This window comes from Bubalus bubalis, chromosome 7, assembly GCF_019923935.1.
Source record: "Bubalus bubalis isolate 160015118507 breed Murrah chromosome 7, NDDB_SH_1, whole genome shotgun sequence".
NCBI classification, from domain to species: Eukaryota; Metazoa; Chordata; class Mammalia; order Artiodactyla; family Bovidae; genus Bubalus; species Bubalus bubalis.
In genome coordinates, this window is record NC_059163.1 from 15,657,254 (window position 1) to 15,676,594 (window position 19,341).

Below are 19,341 nucleotides of genomic sequence, written 5' to 3' on the forward strand. Positions count from 1 at the left end.
ATTGTTCTCTTTATTTATTCATGGCTGTGCTGGGTCTTCACCTCTGCTCAGGTTTTTTCTCTGTTCTCAGAGAGCAGGGCTCCTCTCTGGTTGCAGTGCACTGGCTTCTCTTGTTGCAGAGCATGGTCTCTAGGGTTCGTGAGCTTCAGTAGTTGAAGCATATGGGCTCAGTAGTGTGGCTCCCAGGCTGTAGAACCCAGGCTCAATAACTGCAGTGCGTGGGCTAAGTTATTGCTTGGCACGTGGGATCTTCCCGGACCAGGGATCAAACCCGTGTCTTCTGCATTGACAGGCGGATTCTTTACCACTGAGCCACCAGGGAAGCCCCTCAACTGGATTTTACTGGTGAAAGTACTCAGTACGTCTACAGCTGAGTCTCCCCTACTCCCTACCACACACCCACTCCCCACCAAATTTAACTGTCCATTTGGGAAATAACTAATTCTGAAAAAGATTTCCTCAGGCCTGAGATAAGTCTGAAACCAAACTCTTTTAAACCCATCAAACCGAATGACTCCTCTTAAACTATATATGACAACGACACACGACGAGCAACCATTTTCTAAAATAAAGGGAAACCATGCATTCTGTATAAGAAACATTATTGCGCTTGTAAATCAGGCCTAAAACAACTTGCTGGGGAAACACAGGAAATTTCACAATTCCAGGTGTGGATTATTTACAATGCCCAGGCCAATCACAGTTTCAGGAAAACACAGCTTACAGCCATTAATCTCTCTAGTGAGCATCTGGAAGTCAGGCCCCTGATTTACTCACACAAAGAAAATCTGTCCATATAATAGGTGTTAATCAGCTTAACACCTTGTAGCTTCCTCACTAATTGAGGGCTCCCCTCAATTAGGAGAGGTAAACGTTATTTCAGACTCTCCTGGGGAAGGAGAGTGTGCAAGAGTATAGCATTATGGTTCAGGGTTCAAAAAATGCAATCACTCAAATCTTTCCCCCAAACTGACAAGCATATCAGCAGATTTCCTAACACACACTGAAGGGAAAGAAGGGGGACAGGGTAGTGACCTTGCAAAGGGGCATGTTCTCTCTTTCAACAAGGAGAAAGAAAAGTAATTTGAAACTCCAGGAAAAATAAAAACACCATCCAAAGATGAGGCAATTTAAAATGTGGCCTGAATTTGAGCAATTCACTCAGCTATAGGTGTTCACTTGTCCTGATCAATATGAAATGTGTCAAGTGGTACTTGGGTTGACTTTGAACCCATAGAGAAGAAATAAAACCCTAAACACTATTTTGCTTCCCAATCAAAATAGTGTAAATAGTGCTTTTTGGTTTTTCAGCTTTTATTATTAAAAGACAAAGCTTGCAAAGGCACAGATGCTTATAAAATGTGCTGTCAACCTGGACAATTTAAAACTAAAAGCAGGGGACTTCCCTGGTGGTCCAGTGGTTAAGAATCCACCTGCCAATACAGGGGACATGGGTTCGATCCCTGGTTCGGGAAGATCCCACGTGCCTTGGAGCAACTAAGCCCATGTACCACAACTACTGAGCCTGTGGGCCCTAGAACCCACGCTCTGCAACAAGAGAAGCCACCACAATGAGAAGCCCGAACACCACAACTAAAGAGTAGCCTCTGCTCTCCACAACTAGAGAAAGTTCTTGCACAGCAGCAATGACCCAGCGCCACCAAAATCATAATTAATTAAAAAAAAAACCTAAAAGCAGAGCTAACAGTTGGAAGGTAGAGGAGAGAGAAGTGGAAAAGAGTAAGGATAATTATACTATCAGATTAGACAATGAAAAGTTGATGGAAATTTTTAAAATTTTAATATTGATTATATAGTAAAATACAGTATATTCATTTAATATGCCTTATTATAAAGGCATATAAAGATATATCAGTTCGTGAAATAAAAGAAAAATGACAAACATCTTTTTGCCTGTTCATATTGTTCATGGGGTTCTCACAGCAAGAATACTGGAGTGGTTTTCACTTGAGGACCACGTTTTGTTAGAACTCTCCACCATGACCTGTCCGTCTTGGGTGGCCCTGCATGGCATGGCTCATAGCTTAATTGACTTACACAAGTCCCTTCGCCCGACAAGGCTGTGATCCATGAAGACTGGTGTGCTGCTGTCCATGGGGTTGCAAAGACTCAGACATGACTTAGTGACTGACTGACAATAACATAAGCATCGAAACTGAATAGACACCAAAAAGAATACACTACTTGATTATTTTAAAATAAAAATCAAAAGCAGGCAAGACAAATGCAGTGTTAGAAGTCAGAATAGCAGTAGGCTTTGAAAGAGACAGTAGCTAAGAGCAGACAGGAGGGGCTCCTGGGGAGCTGGTATTGTTGTTGCTTGATCGGTTACACAAGTGTGTTCACTTTGTGAAAATGCACTGAACTGTACTAATAGTGTCAGCCCTTTTCAGTTTGTTACACTCCAATAACAATTTTTAGAAAGAACAAAAAGGGGAGGGGAAAGAAGGGGAGGAGAAATATAAGTACATCAGATTGAGTACCATCAAATGTTGATAAGTCTAGGAGCCAGGGGAATAAGCTTATTTGTAAGAACTAAAACAAATATTGTCTTTACACATGATATTAATATTCTGCCATGCTGATGACTTCTGGTAGCCCTGAGCAGACTAAGGATTCACACTCAGACTTCTATGTAGTTTGCGCAATTAATACCTGCCTGCTCAATACACATCTATTTCCTTTAAAATATGTGCTAGTCCTGGACCAGTTCCACATGAATTTGTTTTTTGGGGGGGATGGAGAAGACTCTTCAGAGTCCCTTGGGCTGCAAGGAGATCCAACCAGTCCATTCTAAAGGAGATCAGTCCTGGGTGTTCTTTGGAAGGACTGATGCTAAAGCTGAAACTCCAGTACTTCGGCCACCTCATGCGAAGAGTTGACTCATTGGAAAAGACTCGGATGCTGGGAGGGATTGGGGGCAGTAGGAGAAGGGGACGCCAGAGGATGAGATGGCTGGATGGCATCACCAACTTGATGGACATGAGTTTGGGTAAACTCCAGGAGTTGGTGATGGACAGGGAGGCCTGGCGTGCTGCGATTCATGGGGTTGTAAAGAGTCGGACACGACTGAGCGACTGAACTGAACACGACAAAATATTTAAACAAGTGAGCTATTTGGTATATGCTAAAAATAGAGCTCTATTTAGGATTTCCTCTAACTTACTACTTGTACTGGGTATTAAAAGGACCACATCAGGGAGTTCAAGAGCTGAAAAGACAAATGTAACAAATAATAAAAACAGCTCTGTAATTGCTAGAATGCTACTACAAAGGGCAATTAGCTAGTCTAACAATAGCAACAACAGAAAACAAATGTAAATAATAGAGTACCAAATATCTTTTTTAATCTTGCCACTGATGATACTGTTCAGTGTTATAATTATTATAAACTATGATTCTTCTTCCAGAAATTACTCTGGATACAATGTGAGTAATCAGAAATAGCTGAAAAATCATACCTCCAAAAAATCTTAGAAATTTAAAATTTCTTCACCCCGATACATTTTCATTAACCTGATATTTAGATTCCTTTGTAGAAAGACCCAGTTTTCATATTCTATAGAATTCAACTCTTAATTGATTAATTCAAACTCCAATCAAGATGCCAACAATTTTTCTAGAAAATGACAAACAACTTCAGAGTACATGTGGAAATGTAATCAGATGTGACTAGCCATAAAAATTCTAAAAATGAAAAGTATTGACAAAGAATCTGCCTAAATATTAAAATCTATAAAAACACTGAAATAGTTGGCAGAAGAGACAACTGATGGCACAAAAGGGTCCACCAATAGACTCGAGAATGTGATAGGTTTTGGACATGGCATTCAAATCAGTAAAGATAGATGGTTTAATAAATTATGTTGGAACAACTGGCCAGCCTTTTGCTTAAAAAAAGGCTAACATCCCCCAGACTTTTTCATTTTCCTATTAATACGGAAATTTACAACACACACTTTACACTAAAATCAATTACAGATGGATCAAAACACTAAAAAGTCAATGATCTAAAGTGGGCAGCAAATGAAGAGGGCAAAGCATCTAACTCGTCTGTGAACCCAGCTGTGTGGGAATTGTAGTGAACTAAAAAGGATCCGTGCTTCCCCAGCTTTTCATTCTTTCTTTTTAAACATCAAGTCTCCCTGGGGCAAGCTGACATAGCAGATGTCTGTCTGTAAGAGGAAATCAGGTGGGTGTTTGGGAGTTCTGGTCGGGGAGAACTAAGTCTCAGCACACCTGAAAAGTAATGGCACACCACTTGAGAAGTTTTGAATTAGAAAGCTCATGACTTCTCAAAAAGAGCAGGAGCCAGTTATTTGATTCCATCTGAGGGGTGCTCTATGGCAATGCAAAGCCCGTGCTGTTAAATTTTTCAAGAGAAGATGGAAGTCTAGATCGTTATGTAAAAATCATTGGCAGATATATATATATATATTTAGGACACTGTGAGAGGCCAAACAAAACCCATCTGTTGGCCAGATCTGCCCCACAGGCCACCAGCGTACAAGTTCTGATTTAAATGCAAAAAATGAAACCTTTAAGTGCCAGCCGAGAACACGTGACATTATTGTCTCAATCGTGGAATAGGAAAGACCTTGCGAAGCACGATCAAATCCAGAATCCATAAAAGACCAAGACATTTAACTACATAACAATTTAAAACTTATGTGTAACTGAACATTATGAATAAGCCTTAAAAAAAAAAAAAAAAAAAGGATGCTAACAGTTTCCCCTCTGGCTCTAGCAGCACGTGGACTGTAGCAGCCTGGGCCACATGCCTTCCTCTGTGGGGGAGGAGAGTGCACCAAGTTCAACGCCAGGACCACCTGGACCACCTGGAGTGCAGGAAGAGCTTCCTAAATGAGCCAGAAAGGAGGAGGAAGTAGGAAAGTACCAGAATGGTCCAGAGTCACAGTCCCCATCATCTATTACTCAAGAAATATTAACTGAGTATGTTTGAGTCTACACATCTCCTACTTTCATAGGTATTTGAATATCTAATAGTATAAATAAAAACTGATCAGGGATATTAAGAATTCCTTCTGAATAGCAAATTGGTTATTCTTAATAACTGCTTCAGAATATAAATACGCTGCCTGCAAGGAACCCTGATCATATGCGATATGCAAGAAGGCAGTCAACTACGTGTACAGAGTTGGAAGGAGGGATGTTGATTGTTAAGTATATCTGACAGAATTCCCTCCTCCAAGCCTCTCACAACAAGGCCGATTTCCTCATATCTGTTTCAGCACAAACCAAACAGGTGCACATTTTCCCAAATCAGTGTGACCTGGGCCAGTTCCTAGAACACAGAATTAAGATGCTTGATCTAATATAATATCACATCCACATGTTAAAGAAATGAGTTACAAGACTCAGAGAGTACTAGATTTAAAGAAAATATGTAGCCAGTCTAACAGGTTTGATTTCATCCAGAGAAGACAGAAATTTTCACACCTTTTCCTGCACCAGAGAGTCCATAGGTCACAAAAATAAAAAGGACCAACCTTATTCTTTGAAAAATTGATTATAAAATTCAACATCAAGGAATCTTTGCATCATGGACCTCATGGTTACCTGTTGCTGCTGCTGTTGACTCTTTCGGTAAACGCCATTGCTGCCAATTAGTGGAAAGCGATGAGTCTGCTCATCTGAAAAAGAAACAGCAGCCTGTGAACATCAGCACATAAATAACTAAACTAATTGGTACACCTGAACTGGAAGGCATCTTACTGGACACAGAACTCAAAGTTCTCATTAGAATAATAGACTGGTTCTTCACCAACTCTCAAATTGTGTGAACAAACCGGCCGGCATATACCAAAGGCCAAATGCATTTTTAATTTTAAGCCTGAAAACAATTTCAGCCAGGAAAAATATGTGCACATGTATGTTTATCATGAGGCGGGAGAAAGGAAATAACATTTCCCCAGTGTCTAGTTTTTGCCAAGCCTTTAAAAATGACATTTCATGTAAACATTACAATACACTTGCAAGGTACATACTAATACCTCATATACTAAATAGCCCATTTTATATATAAGAAAAGTGAAACTCAGTTTTAAATAATTTGCCTAAGGTAATAGGTTGTGTCAACAATCTCACTAGAATCAAAAGGGGGAAAGGCAAAAGTACAGACAAGAAAGAAAAGTTGATCTTCAAGGCTAAATAAAAAAGTGAGCCCAGTAAAAGCCAATATTGAGATTTTACTTCCACTCATAAAAGCCACTTAACCCTAAAGCAATTCTGGAGAGTTCTCTTAAAACAGTACTGGTTAAAAAAAAAAGTTGTTATCCAACCTGGGCAGACTGGCCTTGGTACCTATCTTGTATATCTCTAGTAACAACCTTTCTCTCTGTGTCTAACACCATCAACAGCTGTTTCCTTTTCCCTTTCTTGTGTGTATTTGTAAATTTACTGCTCTTATCCTAACTTGCTTTAAATAGTTTCAATTTTTTTCAAACATCCTTAAGGCAAAAGGGTATGTTACTAAATTATCTTAGTACCAATTTAACAAACTATCTGATACAAATGGAAATAAATACAGATGTTAAATTTGTAACAACTTTTAGAGTGCCTGCTACTTTAAGAGATTAACTGTCATACTTTATGCCTGAGGCTGAAGAAACACTAGAACTGAGTCCTTCAGCTTTACACTGACTCTTGATAAGGTCTTTTATCTCCCCTCTCCATGACTACAATGTTTCCTTATTAGTAGATAACCGTTTGTCAGTCTATCTCCTCCCCCAGAAAGAATGCAACATAGATGCTACAAACATTCTAATCAGACTCACCTTAGCAGAGCTCTAAAATTTTGAAGGTCAAACATGCTTTGGAGTAGGACACTCCTTCAGCTGGCTATAGTAGCCCTAGGCAAGTTTTCTAAATTCTCCAAATCAAATCCCCATCAGCACTCCCCTTTAAAGAAGGTAAGTAAAGTCACTCAGTTGTGTCCAACTCTTTGAGACCCAGTGGACTGTAGCCCACCAGGCTCCTCCGTCTGTCCGTGGGATTTTCCAGGCAAGAGTACTGGAGTGGGTGGCCATTTCCTTCTCCAGGGAATCTTCCCAACCCAGGGATCGAACCCGGGTCTCCCGAATTGTAGGCAGCTGCTTTTACCACCTGAGCCACCAGGGAAATCGGAATAGCGTCCATGATGATGGTCCCCAAAACAGTCCTCCCAATGAAGATGCCCCACCTGTTAGCTGCTCAATAGCCAAGAGCACCCGCCCCAGGGCTGACTGCTGCAGAAAGGAGGAGGTGGAGAGCGAGGCTATTGAGGGAGTCTCATGGGCTCAGAGGTTAAAGCGTCTGCCTGCAATGCGGGAGACCTGGGTTCGATCCCTGGCTTGGGAAGATCCCCTAGAGAAGGAAATGGCCACCCACTCCAGTACTCTTGCCTGGAAAATCCCATGGATTGAAGAGCCTGGTGGGCTACAGTTCACAGGGTCAGCAGAGTCGGACAAGACTGAGCGATTTCACTTTCACTTTCACCTAACAAAAGTTCTGAGTTTCCTAGTTTGTTCATTTACTCACTGGGCCAACCAAAAAAAAAAAAATTTTTTTTTTAAGATTTTTGGGGTGTGGACCATTTTTTTAAAGTCTTTATCAAATTCATTACCATATTGCTTCTATATTTTTTATATTGTTTTATATTTTGGTTTCTTGGCCAAGGGGCATGTGGGTCCAAATCCCCTGCATTGAAAGTCAAAGTCCCCACCCCTGGACCACCAGGGAAGCCCCCTGAGCCAACAAATATTTCCTGGGCATCTACTGTAAGAAGAGGAGAGTGAAGGAAATGGGCACTTACCATCACTGAGCTTACAAACTACAGAAGGCGAGCAAAGATGAAGCATTCTATACAGATGTTCCACTTGAAAAAGTGTCATAGAAAAAAACTGAGAAGTGCAGAGGGCCAGAGAGGAAACAAGGTAAGGTGCTGCACTTTTATATCAAGTGGTCAGAGAAGGAAACATCTCAGCAAGGGCTTAAAGGAAGTGAGGAGCAAGCTGCACTGAGCTGTAGTCAAAGATGGCCTAGCACTCAGGGTGATGAGGTGTCAGGGCTCATGTTTGTCAATGGTAATAAATGTACCACCCCAGTGGGAGATGCTGAGTGGGGGAAAGCTGGGGGTGGTGCCGGGGACAGGGAGGTCTATGAGCAATCTCCGTGCCTCCCATTCAGTTTTGCTATGAACTTAACTGCTATAAATAAATAAATAAAGCCTTTCTTTTAATGGTCCTAGCGGAGAAGGAAATGGCAATCCACTCCAGTATTCTTGCCTGAGAGATCCCATGCACAGAGGAGCCCGGTGGGCTACAGTCCATGGGGTCGCAAAGAGTCGGATAGGACTGAGCAACCAAACAAAATGATCCTAGGAACTTTGAGATGTCCAAGACAGAGGTAGTCAGCTGAATCCCGGGTCTCACAACTGGTTTCTTAGGCAGGTGAGTGAAGTACAAAGTGAAAGAGGCATTCTCTGAGCGATCTGGCCGTGGGCACAACCCAGGACTTGTATGTGCAACTTAGACTCATAACCCTACTTGGTGGCTTGATCCTTTCCACAGAGGCAAGGGCAAGAAGGCTGCATCACCACCAGATTATTGACTCATGTCTCCCAGAAAAGATCAAATTCAGCCTATCCTTCACCAACTCCCAGAGCTTGCTCAAACTCATGTCCAGCAAGTTGGTGATGCCATCCAACCATCTTATCCTCTGTCGTCCCCTTCTCCTCCCGCCTTCAATCTTTCCCAGCATCAGCGTCTTTTTCAATGAGTCAGTTTTTTGCATTAGGTGGCCAAAGTATTGGAGTTTCAGCTTCAGCATCAGTCCTTCCAATGAATATTCAGATACAAGGTTAGTTAGGTTAGAATGGAGGCTTACTGTGGTTAGGAAAATTATGACCCTAAAGTGCTGCTAAGGAAGGTCACTAGTATATGCTTCAGTTAATGTCTCCTTCAAAGAATCTTTCTTAAAAATAGCCACATTTGTACAAGAAGGTTTCTCCAATAAAATGTTTGTAATAGCAAGGAAACTGGTAACAACCTAATACATACCAACACAGAAAGGGTAAATTATGATACATGAAACATGGTGACATGGTGTAACATCAAACAGGTTTATCCAAACAAGATGCTGAGCAGAATGTACACTGTGAGCCAATTTGCTTGAAAAGAAAATGTTTTCTTTTGATATTTATGCATAACACACACACACACTCAACTGTTGATAGTGGTTTCTCTGGAAAGCAGCACTTTCAGCTTTTATTCTGTATGCTATGAATCCTTTTATTATCTGCATAAACATTTTCTTCTCTAAGTATAATGGTTGGGGGTGGGGAATTTCCTGACCCATCAATACTGAAAATCAGGTCTTCCTGAAGTCTTCGTACATTTTTATATTATTTTCACCAGATTATAAAGACAAAGCAGAAAAATAAGTGGGGGTGGGGGAGCCAGTTTAAAATCCTCCCATTAAAAAAAGTAGGTAAGGGACTTCCCCAGTGATCCAGTATTCAAGAATCTGCCTTGCAATGCAGGGGACATGGGTTCAATCCCTGGTCAGGGAACTAAGATCCCCCATGCCTCAGAGCAACCGACTGAACCATAACTACTGAACCCACATGTGGCAACTGGAGCCGGCACTCCACAATGAAAGATCCTGAACGATGCAATGAAGATTCTGTGTGCCACAACTAAGACCCAACAGCCAAATAAATAAAATAATTTTTTTAAATGTAAAGCAGGTAAGATTCCAACGTGGCTCTATTTTAAAAATAGAGTAATGCTGTACAGCAAAAAAATAAATAAATAAAAGGAAGCTTAAGCAAGACAGGTGATCACTTTGGGCAAATTAAGCTCTACCAGCCTCAGTGCTCCCACCTGTAAAATGGAAAAATGGCCTATTTTACAGAGTCACCGAGAACAGTGCTTTATAAATCTAGCTAAAATGCCCTGCACACTGACACATCATGGACATTCAGTATACAGCAGTTCTTATTTAAATCAGCAATGTCAATCTTACCTTTTATGTAACTGACACAGACTGTTTCATGTAGACATGCACTCTGTCAGATCTATTTAAGTGACCCTTCCACAGTCCTTTCAGCCTCTTGCAATGCAAATTTATTCAGAAATAAAAATGTCACATACATCAAACTGCTTTTCTCCCCAAAATAGAAGGAAAACATTTCAAGTAAAAAAAAAAGTTGGTTTTTTTTGTTGTTTTTTTTTGAAGTTTTACAGACACTCACACCATACACATATATAATTACAAGGAAAGAAGAGGAATACAAAAAAAAAGACTCAGGATATTTTCAAATATTCTGTTTTATGGTGTTTGTTTGTTTGTTTGTTTTTTACATTTTATTTATATTTTAAATTTATTTTTAATTGGAGTATAATTGCTTTAAATACTGTGTTGGTTTCCACCATGTATCAGCATGAATCAGCCATAGGTATATGCATGTCCCCTCCCTCATGAACCTCCCTCCGGTTTTAGGCCATTAAGTGCTTCCAAATCTAGCATAGTCCTGGGAACCTACTCTCAGGGGCCTTTGCGAGGATGTGCTGGTTTAAAGGCTTTGCAACCTCCTAGCTATATGACCTCAAGGTCTCAGCCTTCTTATCATTAACATGGAGCTTCCTGGGGGTTGCTGGAGGGTTAAATGAAATGCGTGTCATATTTTTAGCACAATGCCAAGCTCATGGTGAACATTCCATAGTAGTAGCTGTCCTGGTCATTTTTCTGCCAACCAAAGTACATGTTCAAGACAATCCATACATTAGAGAGAAGCTTTTCTACTGGACAAACAGCTGCTAAGTAGGTCCCAAAGCCCCATGACCATGACCCAGTTTCCAGAGAATATGAGGAAAACAACTGCCCAGAGGCCTGAGGATGTCTGGTCTGGTCTGGTCCCTGGTCAGCTCGCCTTCCCCTTTTCCACACATACCCTCCAGGAATAACAGCCTCTTGGTAACTGGCAATGTGTCAGCGGTGAGTCATGGGTCATACACTGTTTTCATCTGAATTCTCCAGAACTCTACCCCAAGCAGTTCATACTCTCAGGGCCCCCAACTGACATGATCGCCTACAGTTCCTTTAGCTCTCCAGCGCCGAATGAAGCCCTCAGGACATTCATAATGTAACGCGATTTCCCCAACGACCTCTTCTCCATTTCAAACCCTCCGTTTCAAGGTGGACACCGCCTTGAACAAGGTTCAGGCCCCAAACTCAAGTCCACATCCCACAGCCTGTTAGCTCCCTCCCATCATTCAGCTCAAATGACACGTTCTCCAAGAGCCCTCCCTGAATGCAGCAGCAAATGTAGCACTGATGTGCCTCCAGCCAACCCCTGCGCTATTTCATTATATTCTATATGGGTTCAGAATGTGTCTAGCTGCAAGTAATAATTGTTTAATTAACAGCGGCTTCTAATATTTCTGGACTCCCCTGGTGGCTTAGTGCTAAAGAACCCACCCGCCAATGCAGGAGATGTGGGTTCAATCCCTAGGTTGGGAAGATCCCCTGGAGAAGGAAATGGCAACCCACTCCAGTATTCTTGCCTGGAAAATCCCATGGGCAGAGGAGCCTGGTGCGAGCTACCATCCATGGGGTTGCAAAGAGTCAGACATGATTTGGCGACTAAACAATTTCTCCAGACCCTGATGCTGGGAAAGATTGAAGGCAAAAGGGGAAGAGGGCGGCAGAGAACAAGGCGGTTAGATAGCATCACCAGCTCAATGGATATGAATCTGAGCAAAGTCCGGGAGATAGTGAAGGACAGGGAAGCCTGGGGTGCTGCAGTCCACAGTCAAACACAACTTAGAGATTGAACAACATCAACAATAGCAAGTTTAAAGGAAGGTGGCTAGTGGTATAATTTTAGCCATACAATGAGGCCATTTGGAACTCTGGGTCTTCCTGCTCGGCCACATTTAGCGTGTGGTCTTTAGGCACATCATCTCTTTGTACAAAAAGGTTGCTGGTCATAACCAGACATCTTTTCAACATGCCAAGCAGGAGGAAGATGGGAGGAGGAAGGTGTGGCTATGTCAGCCACATCAGGAAAGTCCTTCCCCAAACCTTTACTACCTGAAAACCAAAACGAGGTCACATGGCCTCCTCCAGCTTCAGGGGAAACAGGTAAATCAAGATACAAATTGTTATCACTGGCTGAGAACAAACATGATGTCACCTAAGGCTGCGCCCAGTTTAATCCCATGCATAATCAAGGTTCTCTTAGCAACAAAAAATGGGAATGAGCACTGGGGAGGAAAAGAACAGTGTTGGCCATGCTTATCTTTTCACAGTACTTACACTATCTGAAATTGAAGTGAAGTCAAGTCACTCAGTCATGTCTGACTCTTTGCGACTCCATGGACTGTAGCCTACCAGGCTCCTCCATCCCTGGGATTCTCCAGGCAGGAATACTGGAGTGGGTTGCCATTTCCTTTTCCAGGAGATCTTCCCAACCCAGGGATGGAACCCAGGTCTCCCATATTGCAGGCAGACACTTTACCATCTGAACCACCAGGGAAGCTTGTATCTGAAATTAACTTCTGCTAAATAAGCAAATAAATATGTAAGTGTTGATGGCTCATACCTCAACAGAATGTAAGCTCTGTATCCAGCTTTACATATACATGCCCAGAGCCTGTATTGTAAAATTACTGTCAACTTTCTCACATTAGGCAGGTATTATAGGTAGTGGAATACAGTAAGGGTAGTCTAGGTTATGATGGGCTTCCCAGGTGGCTCAGTGGTAGGGGACTCTCGTTCAATTCCTGGGTCAGGAAGATCCCTTGGAAAAGGAAACAGCAACCTATTCCAGTATTCTTGCCTGGCAAATCCCACAGACAGAGGAGCCTGGTGAGCTCAGTTCTTGGGTTTGCAGAGTCAGACACGACTGAGTGAGTGACTAAACAACAATAAGGTTATGCTACTGTGGCAAATTAAGCCCCACATCTCAGTGGCTTGATGGCACAAAAACTTATTTCCTGGTCATTCTTTGTGTTCATTGCATATGGTGGAGGGGAGGAGGGGAGGGGCTAGGGAGGAGGCAGGGAGCTTCACTCCACACCGAGAAATCTAAGCTGGAAAAAAGCCAAGTTGGAAACTCCACGATCTCAAAACGTGGCTGCAGAGTTGAGTTTACTATAGTAAACGAGAGGTAGACAGCCACTTAAAGGCTTCAGTCCAGAAATACATGTTACTCTCACGAACAGCCCCCTGGACAGAATTAGTCACATGATTCGTGTGCCCTAAGGAGGTGGAGAGCACGTGAATGTGGGTGGTAAATGTTTCTGCCTCATTCCCCATGGAATGGTAAAATATTGTACAACGCATCATCCCTATTTTAGAATTTAGACCCATCAGAGAAATGTCTTAGAATGAACGTAAAGTTAGGGATACTCAGTAAAACAATTATTTCATCTTATAAGGCAATACATACCATTAAAAAAAAATTTTTTTTTCCCCTTCAGGAGTAATAATAGGAAATACTTATACAGCACTCATTATGTTCTGCTTCAAGTACTTGCCAAATCACATTACCTTTAATCAACCCAACTACCCAGAAAAGGGCGATACAATAGTATCTTAAACCCATTGTCTAAGGGAATGGGAGAGTGTCAGACGCCAACTCTCCATGGGTCATTTCTGCATATCGTATAAGCAGAGGCACCAACCACCTTTATTCCAGATGATCTTTAAGGATGCTTATATAGAGAACAGCCTTGAAAAATATATCTCCCTATGGAGCAAAGGGCAGGTGTGCTAACTGCCCATTATAAAAGATTAGGATTCCCTAAAGATGTGGATTTCTCTTAGTATTATCCACTGTGTTTGCAGGTACCATCTGACTCTTTCCACATCTCCCCTCTTTGGAAACTAGGTCTTAGGGAGCCAGTGTAAGAAAATGGTAATAGTCTGGCTATAGCCATTATTACAAGTAATAAAGCCATTCCCAAGAGTCCATGAAACTGTGGCAGGTTAGTTTCTGAGCTTGAAAGTGGGGTAAAATGTCAGAGCCTTCACAGTTCTTGACAAGAAGTTAAGTAATCTGCCTGACAGCTAGAGTAGGTGGCATATCTAAGATTCAAGCCCAAGCTGTCTGGCTTAGAAACCATGCTTTAAAATTCTCTGCTATACTGCAGTATGCCTCAAAGTGTAATTCCAGAACTAGAAGCATCAATATCACCTGTGAACATGTTACAAGTGCAAATTCTTGGGCATTACCCCAGACCTACTGAATCAGAAACTGTGGGGGTGGGAAAGGGAAAGATATATGTGTATCTTAAAGGTTTTTCAGGAGATTCTGATAGTTACTATAAGTTTGAAAAACACCACTTTACTGCATATATTCACCATATCCATAACATAGAAGGAAATGGTATGAGTTATATCCTGATTTACATAGGGATTTGAATTGACCTTTCGTAACCGGAATAATAGATTTGAAGCACTCACAGAGATGGCTCCTAAGCCCTTGCATTTAATTTTTAGGAAGGTAAGGGTCTTTATTTGGTGCAAATAAGCACTGCATATCTGTTTAATAGGGCTGCATACTCTGCTTTGGAGTCACAAATGTACATCCCAAATGCTAAATTAAAATACCTGCTTTTTTATTCCCATAATGATTAGAAAGAATTACTTAGCCAAGGAGAAACACTATTTATATTTGAGAGTCAAGCTGTAATTCTTGAAAAACAGGAAACCACATATCAACATGGCCAACACAGTGTACCACAGTAGAAAGGGCACCAGGCTTTGAGTCACAGAGTCAAGTCACTTAACTTCTTCAACTCAATTTCCTGATTTTAAAATGGAAAATGAACTCCAACTTCAGAGTTGCAATTAGGCTTAAATGATATGTCATGTGAACACCATTGGTAAACAGCTGTTGTGCTACGTGCTTTGTGGACGTAAACTCCACCTGCATGGGCCCTTTCTCTGCCTTAACCTGGTGTTATCAGCTCCTCCAAAGCGGAGAGCACTGTCTGGCACTTAGAAGATACTGGATTCTTACAAGGTATCGCGAATGAACATGAGGTATTACATTAATGATGTAATTGGTTTCTCTGGACTCCACTTGTCACAATAATCTCAGTCATTTAATAGGAAAAACTTGCTTGAGCAAGAAATCCTTAGTCATGTTTTAAATGGGCCAGATAATTTAAGAAAATCAGCTGATTTTCTTCCCCTGGAGAACACTACTGAAAGAGTTCTGTCCTAAGGCATAAGACAGAAATGCCTATTAGCAACCCTCAAGGCCTGACGGCCTCACGGTTCCCCATCTACAACAATCTCTTATGCTCTTATGAACAGCCGGGAATAAAGATGTGCACCTACAAAGAACTAAATATTTCACATTTACTTCTGCATGGTGGTAGAATTTAGTAAACAGATGACAGGGTTTATGTAATCTCTTGTAATAAAATCTAATATTAATTCAGCAAATATTAAATAAGCTACTGCTGTGTCTAAAAAGAGACTGCTGGAAAGCCACGGTCAATTAAATATCATTGAGAATAGGAGTCATTGTTGACTTTATAATTTAATGAAAAATATAACTTATTTACAAAACTTTCTATGAGTATGGTAAATGCAGTTCCTTAATTTGAACTCTCTAACATACTTTCTCAATCTCCTGAAAATTTTGTTAACGGTCTAGTCTTAAAATAGGGGAACTCTGGGCTTTTACCTTCAACAGAAATACTAAGATAGCAAATGAATTCAAGGACATTTTTCAGGGTAGAGATTCAATAGTAAGAGTTTTCTAGCTATGATGCCATACCTTAAGGGACATCTGCAGGGTATATTGTCCCCTGTGTATGCTTATAACAATCCGGATATTTATATATAAATTAGTTCTACCCTTTCCACAAGTGACAGTGCAAATCTATCTTAAGATTTGGAATTTTAATAATGGACTAACTTCATAAAGTCAACTTACTTGCATTATGCACATTTGATCAATGAAAGCACAGATTACAGAGTTGAGCATGAAATGCCTTTTGTTTGCATCTTTAAAAATATGGAGAACAAGTCTGCCTTTCCCACATTTTTTTTTAATGCATCTTTTCAACCCCCAAAGCACTATAACTTCCACCAATCACATGGCTCCAGTGACTTATAAATGTTCCTAATAAAGATGCAACTCATATATATATATGTATCTTAGACAACTCTTCCATGTAATCAAAGACAAATTAAGCAAGTATTTTAGTCAATAAAAATAACTTCTAGCTCCACTAACTCCTTGTAAAATTCAGTTAAACAAATAGGAAACAGAAGAGAAAGCCAGTTTTGACACAGTCTAATTACTAAAGGTCTCATAAACTCACAATGAAACAGTGACTTCTGGTGGAAATGCATGCATATTTTACATCTTGTAAGAGAAAGCAATGTTGAAAATCACCTCATCTTTACTCTTGTCATAAATTCTCTGCCCCTTGACGATTTCTGTATTGAAAATTAACACAATGTAAGTCTTGAAAATCGTATTTTTAAGAGGTTGAAGAGTTAAGAGCATTTTTAAAGAGGTTGAAGAGTTAAGCAAATGCCAAAGACACTACAGAAATTCAATTGCCACAGTGAATGAATAAAACATATTAATTCTGATATGTAGCAGTTCCTTTTCTTCCTGCAAAGGGTCCACAGCAACACACCTCCAAGTTGCATATCTCCAGCCACATCATCGCTGTCAGTTCTATTTAGAAAAAGAAAAGAAGGGGTGGGGGGGGGGGGCGGTGAGGAAGTCCCCAATATTTAAATTCATTTTTTTTCTCCAAAACCTTGTGTCCCACTCTTCAAAACCTCTTTGTCCTAAAGTGACCAAACGCGTCTCAAATTCTTTCCTTGGTCCCCTCTCTCCTCAGTTAGCTGAATTAAAATTAGCTTTTTAAGTACTAGTTATCTAGTCTCCTACTTTCCCTGTTCCTTCATTCTCTTGAGTCATTATCTCTTAGTTCTCCCCATTCCTCTTCTGCATATTTATCTTCAAATACAATACTTTCCGACCTTGGCAAACAGACACTACCTCTAAATGAAAGCAGGCAAACCATTCAGAGTTTTCAACTCTCCTGTGAATTTCCAGAATATCCACTCAAGGAACCCTTTCCACTAAAGATGAAAGGCAAGCTAAGGAAATACATTAGACAGAGGAAGTAAACATTGAAACAGGGCATGCCTAGGTATTCTTAAGCCTCTAAGCAGAACTAGACTCCCGAGTCCCAAGGTCTTTCTTTTTCGTGACTTCCGTCGCTACTCGGAGTCTGACACCAGGTAGGTCCGGGAGCAGGGTGGAGGGTCCCACCACCGCCCGTAACTTCTACCACCTCTGCATGACCTTGTTCTGAAACAATCTTCCACAAGCAAAATCACCCACATTCTCAAGCCGGTCCCTTGCCTGGCGTTTCTCTGCCTCAATTACTGAGCTCTTCTCACCTGCCAAGCGTCTGAAGGAACACCCATGGGTCTTCGCCTTAATGTACGGTTTCACCTTTAAGATTTAAATCTGTCTGGTTTCTTGATGGTAGGTCATCCCTCCTCCCCGCCCCCACCCCCTCCTACAACTTGCACCAACTGGGTTAAGATTATCCCACCCCACTGTTTTGTTTTGTTAAAAAAAAAAAAAAAAAAACTTCATCTGCAAGGCCTTCCCCACCCCCACTTCGACACCCACCCGCCCCCAACAGAGATGGGCTCCCGGAAGACCGGACTCATCTCCACCTCCAAAGCCAAGGGTCTTCCCAAGGCAATTTACATAACAATACGGGGTCTGCGGAAACTCCAAGGAGACCAACCGAGGAGTAAAGTCGCAAGATCCTTGCAGGTCCCTCGCAGCTTCATTAACGTAACTCCCAAGCACCTTAAGGTAAAGGATGATTCCTGTAACGCTCCAGGTCCTCTCCCTCCTAAATCGCCAACCCCGGCGCTCGCAAAGTCGGGGGGCTAGCGTGTGGCGGTCAGAGGATCATACATCAAGATGAATGTATCACCGAGGGAAATTAACCAGTTCCACGCTCTGCAGACGCCGTCTCCCTCTGTGCCAGGAGCAGGTCCCGGAAGGTGCCTCCAACTTTTCCCCTCCCTCTCTAGAGTCTGCGGACCACCGCCGCACACCTCCATCTCGATCACAATTTGAGGAGATTGGAACCACTAATCTCTCTCCTAGACGTAGGGGGGGAGGGGTGACGATGAAGGGGGGAGGGGGCCTCGTAACGGAGGGGAGAAAAGCCCCGCTTTTACCCCCACTCCGCGGAGAAACTTCTGGGACTCTTCTATTACGCAACCCCAGGACCAGGTTCCAATACACGAACATCTTTCCGCAAGACGCGGGGCGCACGGGCAGACGTGGGATTCGGTGGAGTGAGAGAGGTGGAGAGGAGGACGGGTCTCTTCTTGCGCTCCCCTCCCCAGTTTTTCTAGACGCTACCTGCCGGTAATTGGTAAGGGCGGTAGAGAGCTCGGCGTCTCCCTCGCCGGTTCTCCCCGAAGGTTCCCACCGGAAAAGTGGGAACGCCAAGCGACTTGAGTCAGCGTGCTGGGAAGCCGCCTGCGAGGCGGGAGAGCCGGGGCTTCCCAGAAGTCAGCGGCCGCGGCGCCGGGACCAGGATGACCACCCCAACCCCCCCACCTCCAGCTCAGGGGAGCGGGGCGCAAGATTCCGCTCACCTTCCAGACCTGGAGTCCTCCAGTCTCGGCTCGCGCGCCCTCGCCGCCTCCACCCGCCCCTGACCTGTTGCGGTGAGGAAGGGGCGCAGGTGCGGGGAGCGCGGGGCGCTCAGCGACGGCTCGCGCGGGACCCGGCGCCCAGCCGCGGAGGCGAGAACGCAGCTGTGCCAGCGACGCGCGCGGGCGGCGGCCGAGTGCGCAGGGGCCGCGCGCTCGTCCGCTGGCTGGCTGGCTGGCTAGCCCCGCGCGCCGGCGGCCCCCGGAACGCCCGGGAGGCGAGGCCCCGCCCTTCCCCGGGAGGCCACGCCCCACCCCGAGTTTCTCGGCCCCGCCCTGCCCACGCCCTCTCGCTGGCACCACCCTGATGAGAGGAACTGCGCGGGCCCTCCGCGGGAGACCAGTGGGAGGACCCAGGGCCAGCAGCCTCTCGGAATGAATACTGCAGTGACCGTACACCGGCAGCGTGGGTGACCCTGCCCCGGCCTGGTGTGGGGCACCGCAACCCTTTCGCTTTGCAGCGAGAATGAGCTTAGGGTCAAGTTTTGACTAAAAATGTCAAGGAGTCTTTTCTGCAGTCTCCTATTCTTTAGAAAGACGATAATAACTAACATCTGGAGAGGGTTAAATGGTTTGTAAAGG

The 19,341-nt window shown here is 43.0% G+C and overlaps 1 protein-coding gene across 5 annotated transcripts in view; it reads right to left on the reverse strand.

Annotated features, from left to right (window-relative positions):
- The window catches only part of AFF1 (AF4/FMR2 family member 1), a 196,427-nt gene extending 177,463 nt beyond the window's left edge, over window positions 1-18,964 (reverse strand). For 2 of the 5 annotated variants that reach the window (XM_044945672.2, XM_044945670.2), the window contains exons 1-2: window positions 18,703-18,964; window positions 5,602-5,675 (exon numbers count right to left, since the gene is read on the reverse strand). In XM_044945672.2, coding sequence (XP_044801607.2) covers window positions 5,602-5,639 — 38 coding nt within the window. In that variant the 5' untranslated portion in view covers window positions 5,640-5,675; window positions 18,703-18,964. Of the gene's footprint in view, window positions 1-5,601; window positions 5,676-6,818; window positions 7,007-18,702 lie in introns of those variants that run through there. The other 3 variants (XM_044945673.2, XM_044945671.2, XM_044945679.1) reach the window with 2 other exon arrangements.
- Between the last annotated feature and the right edge of the window lie 377 nt (window positions 18,965-19,341).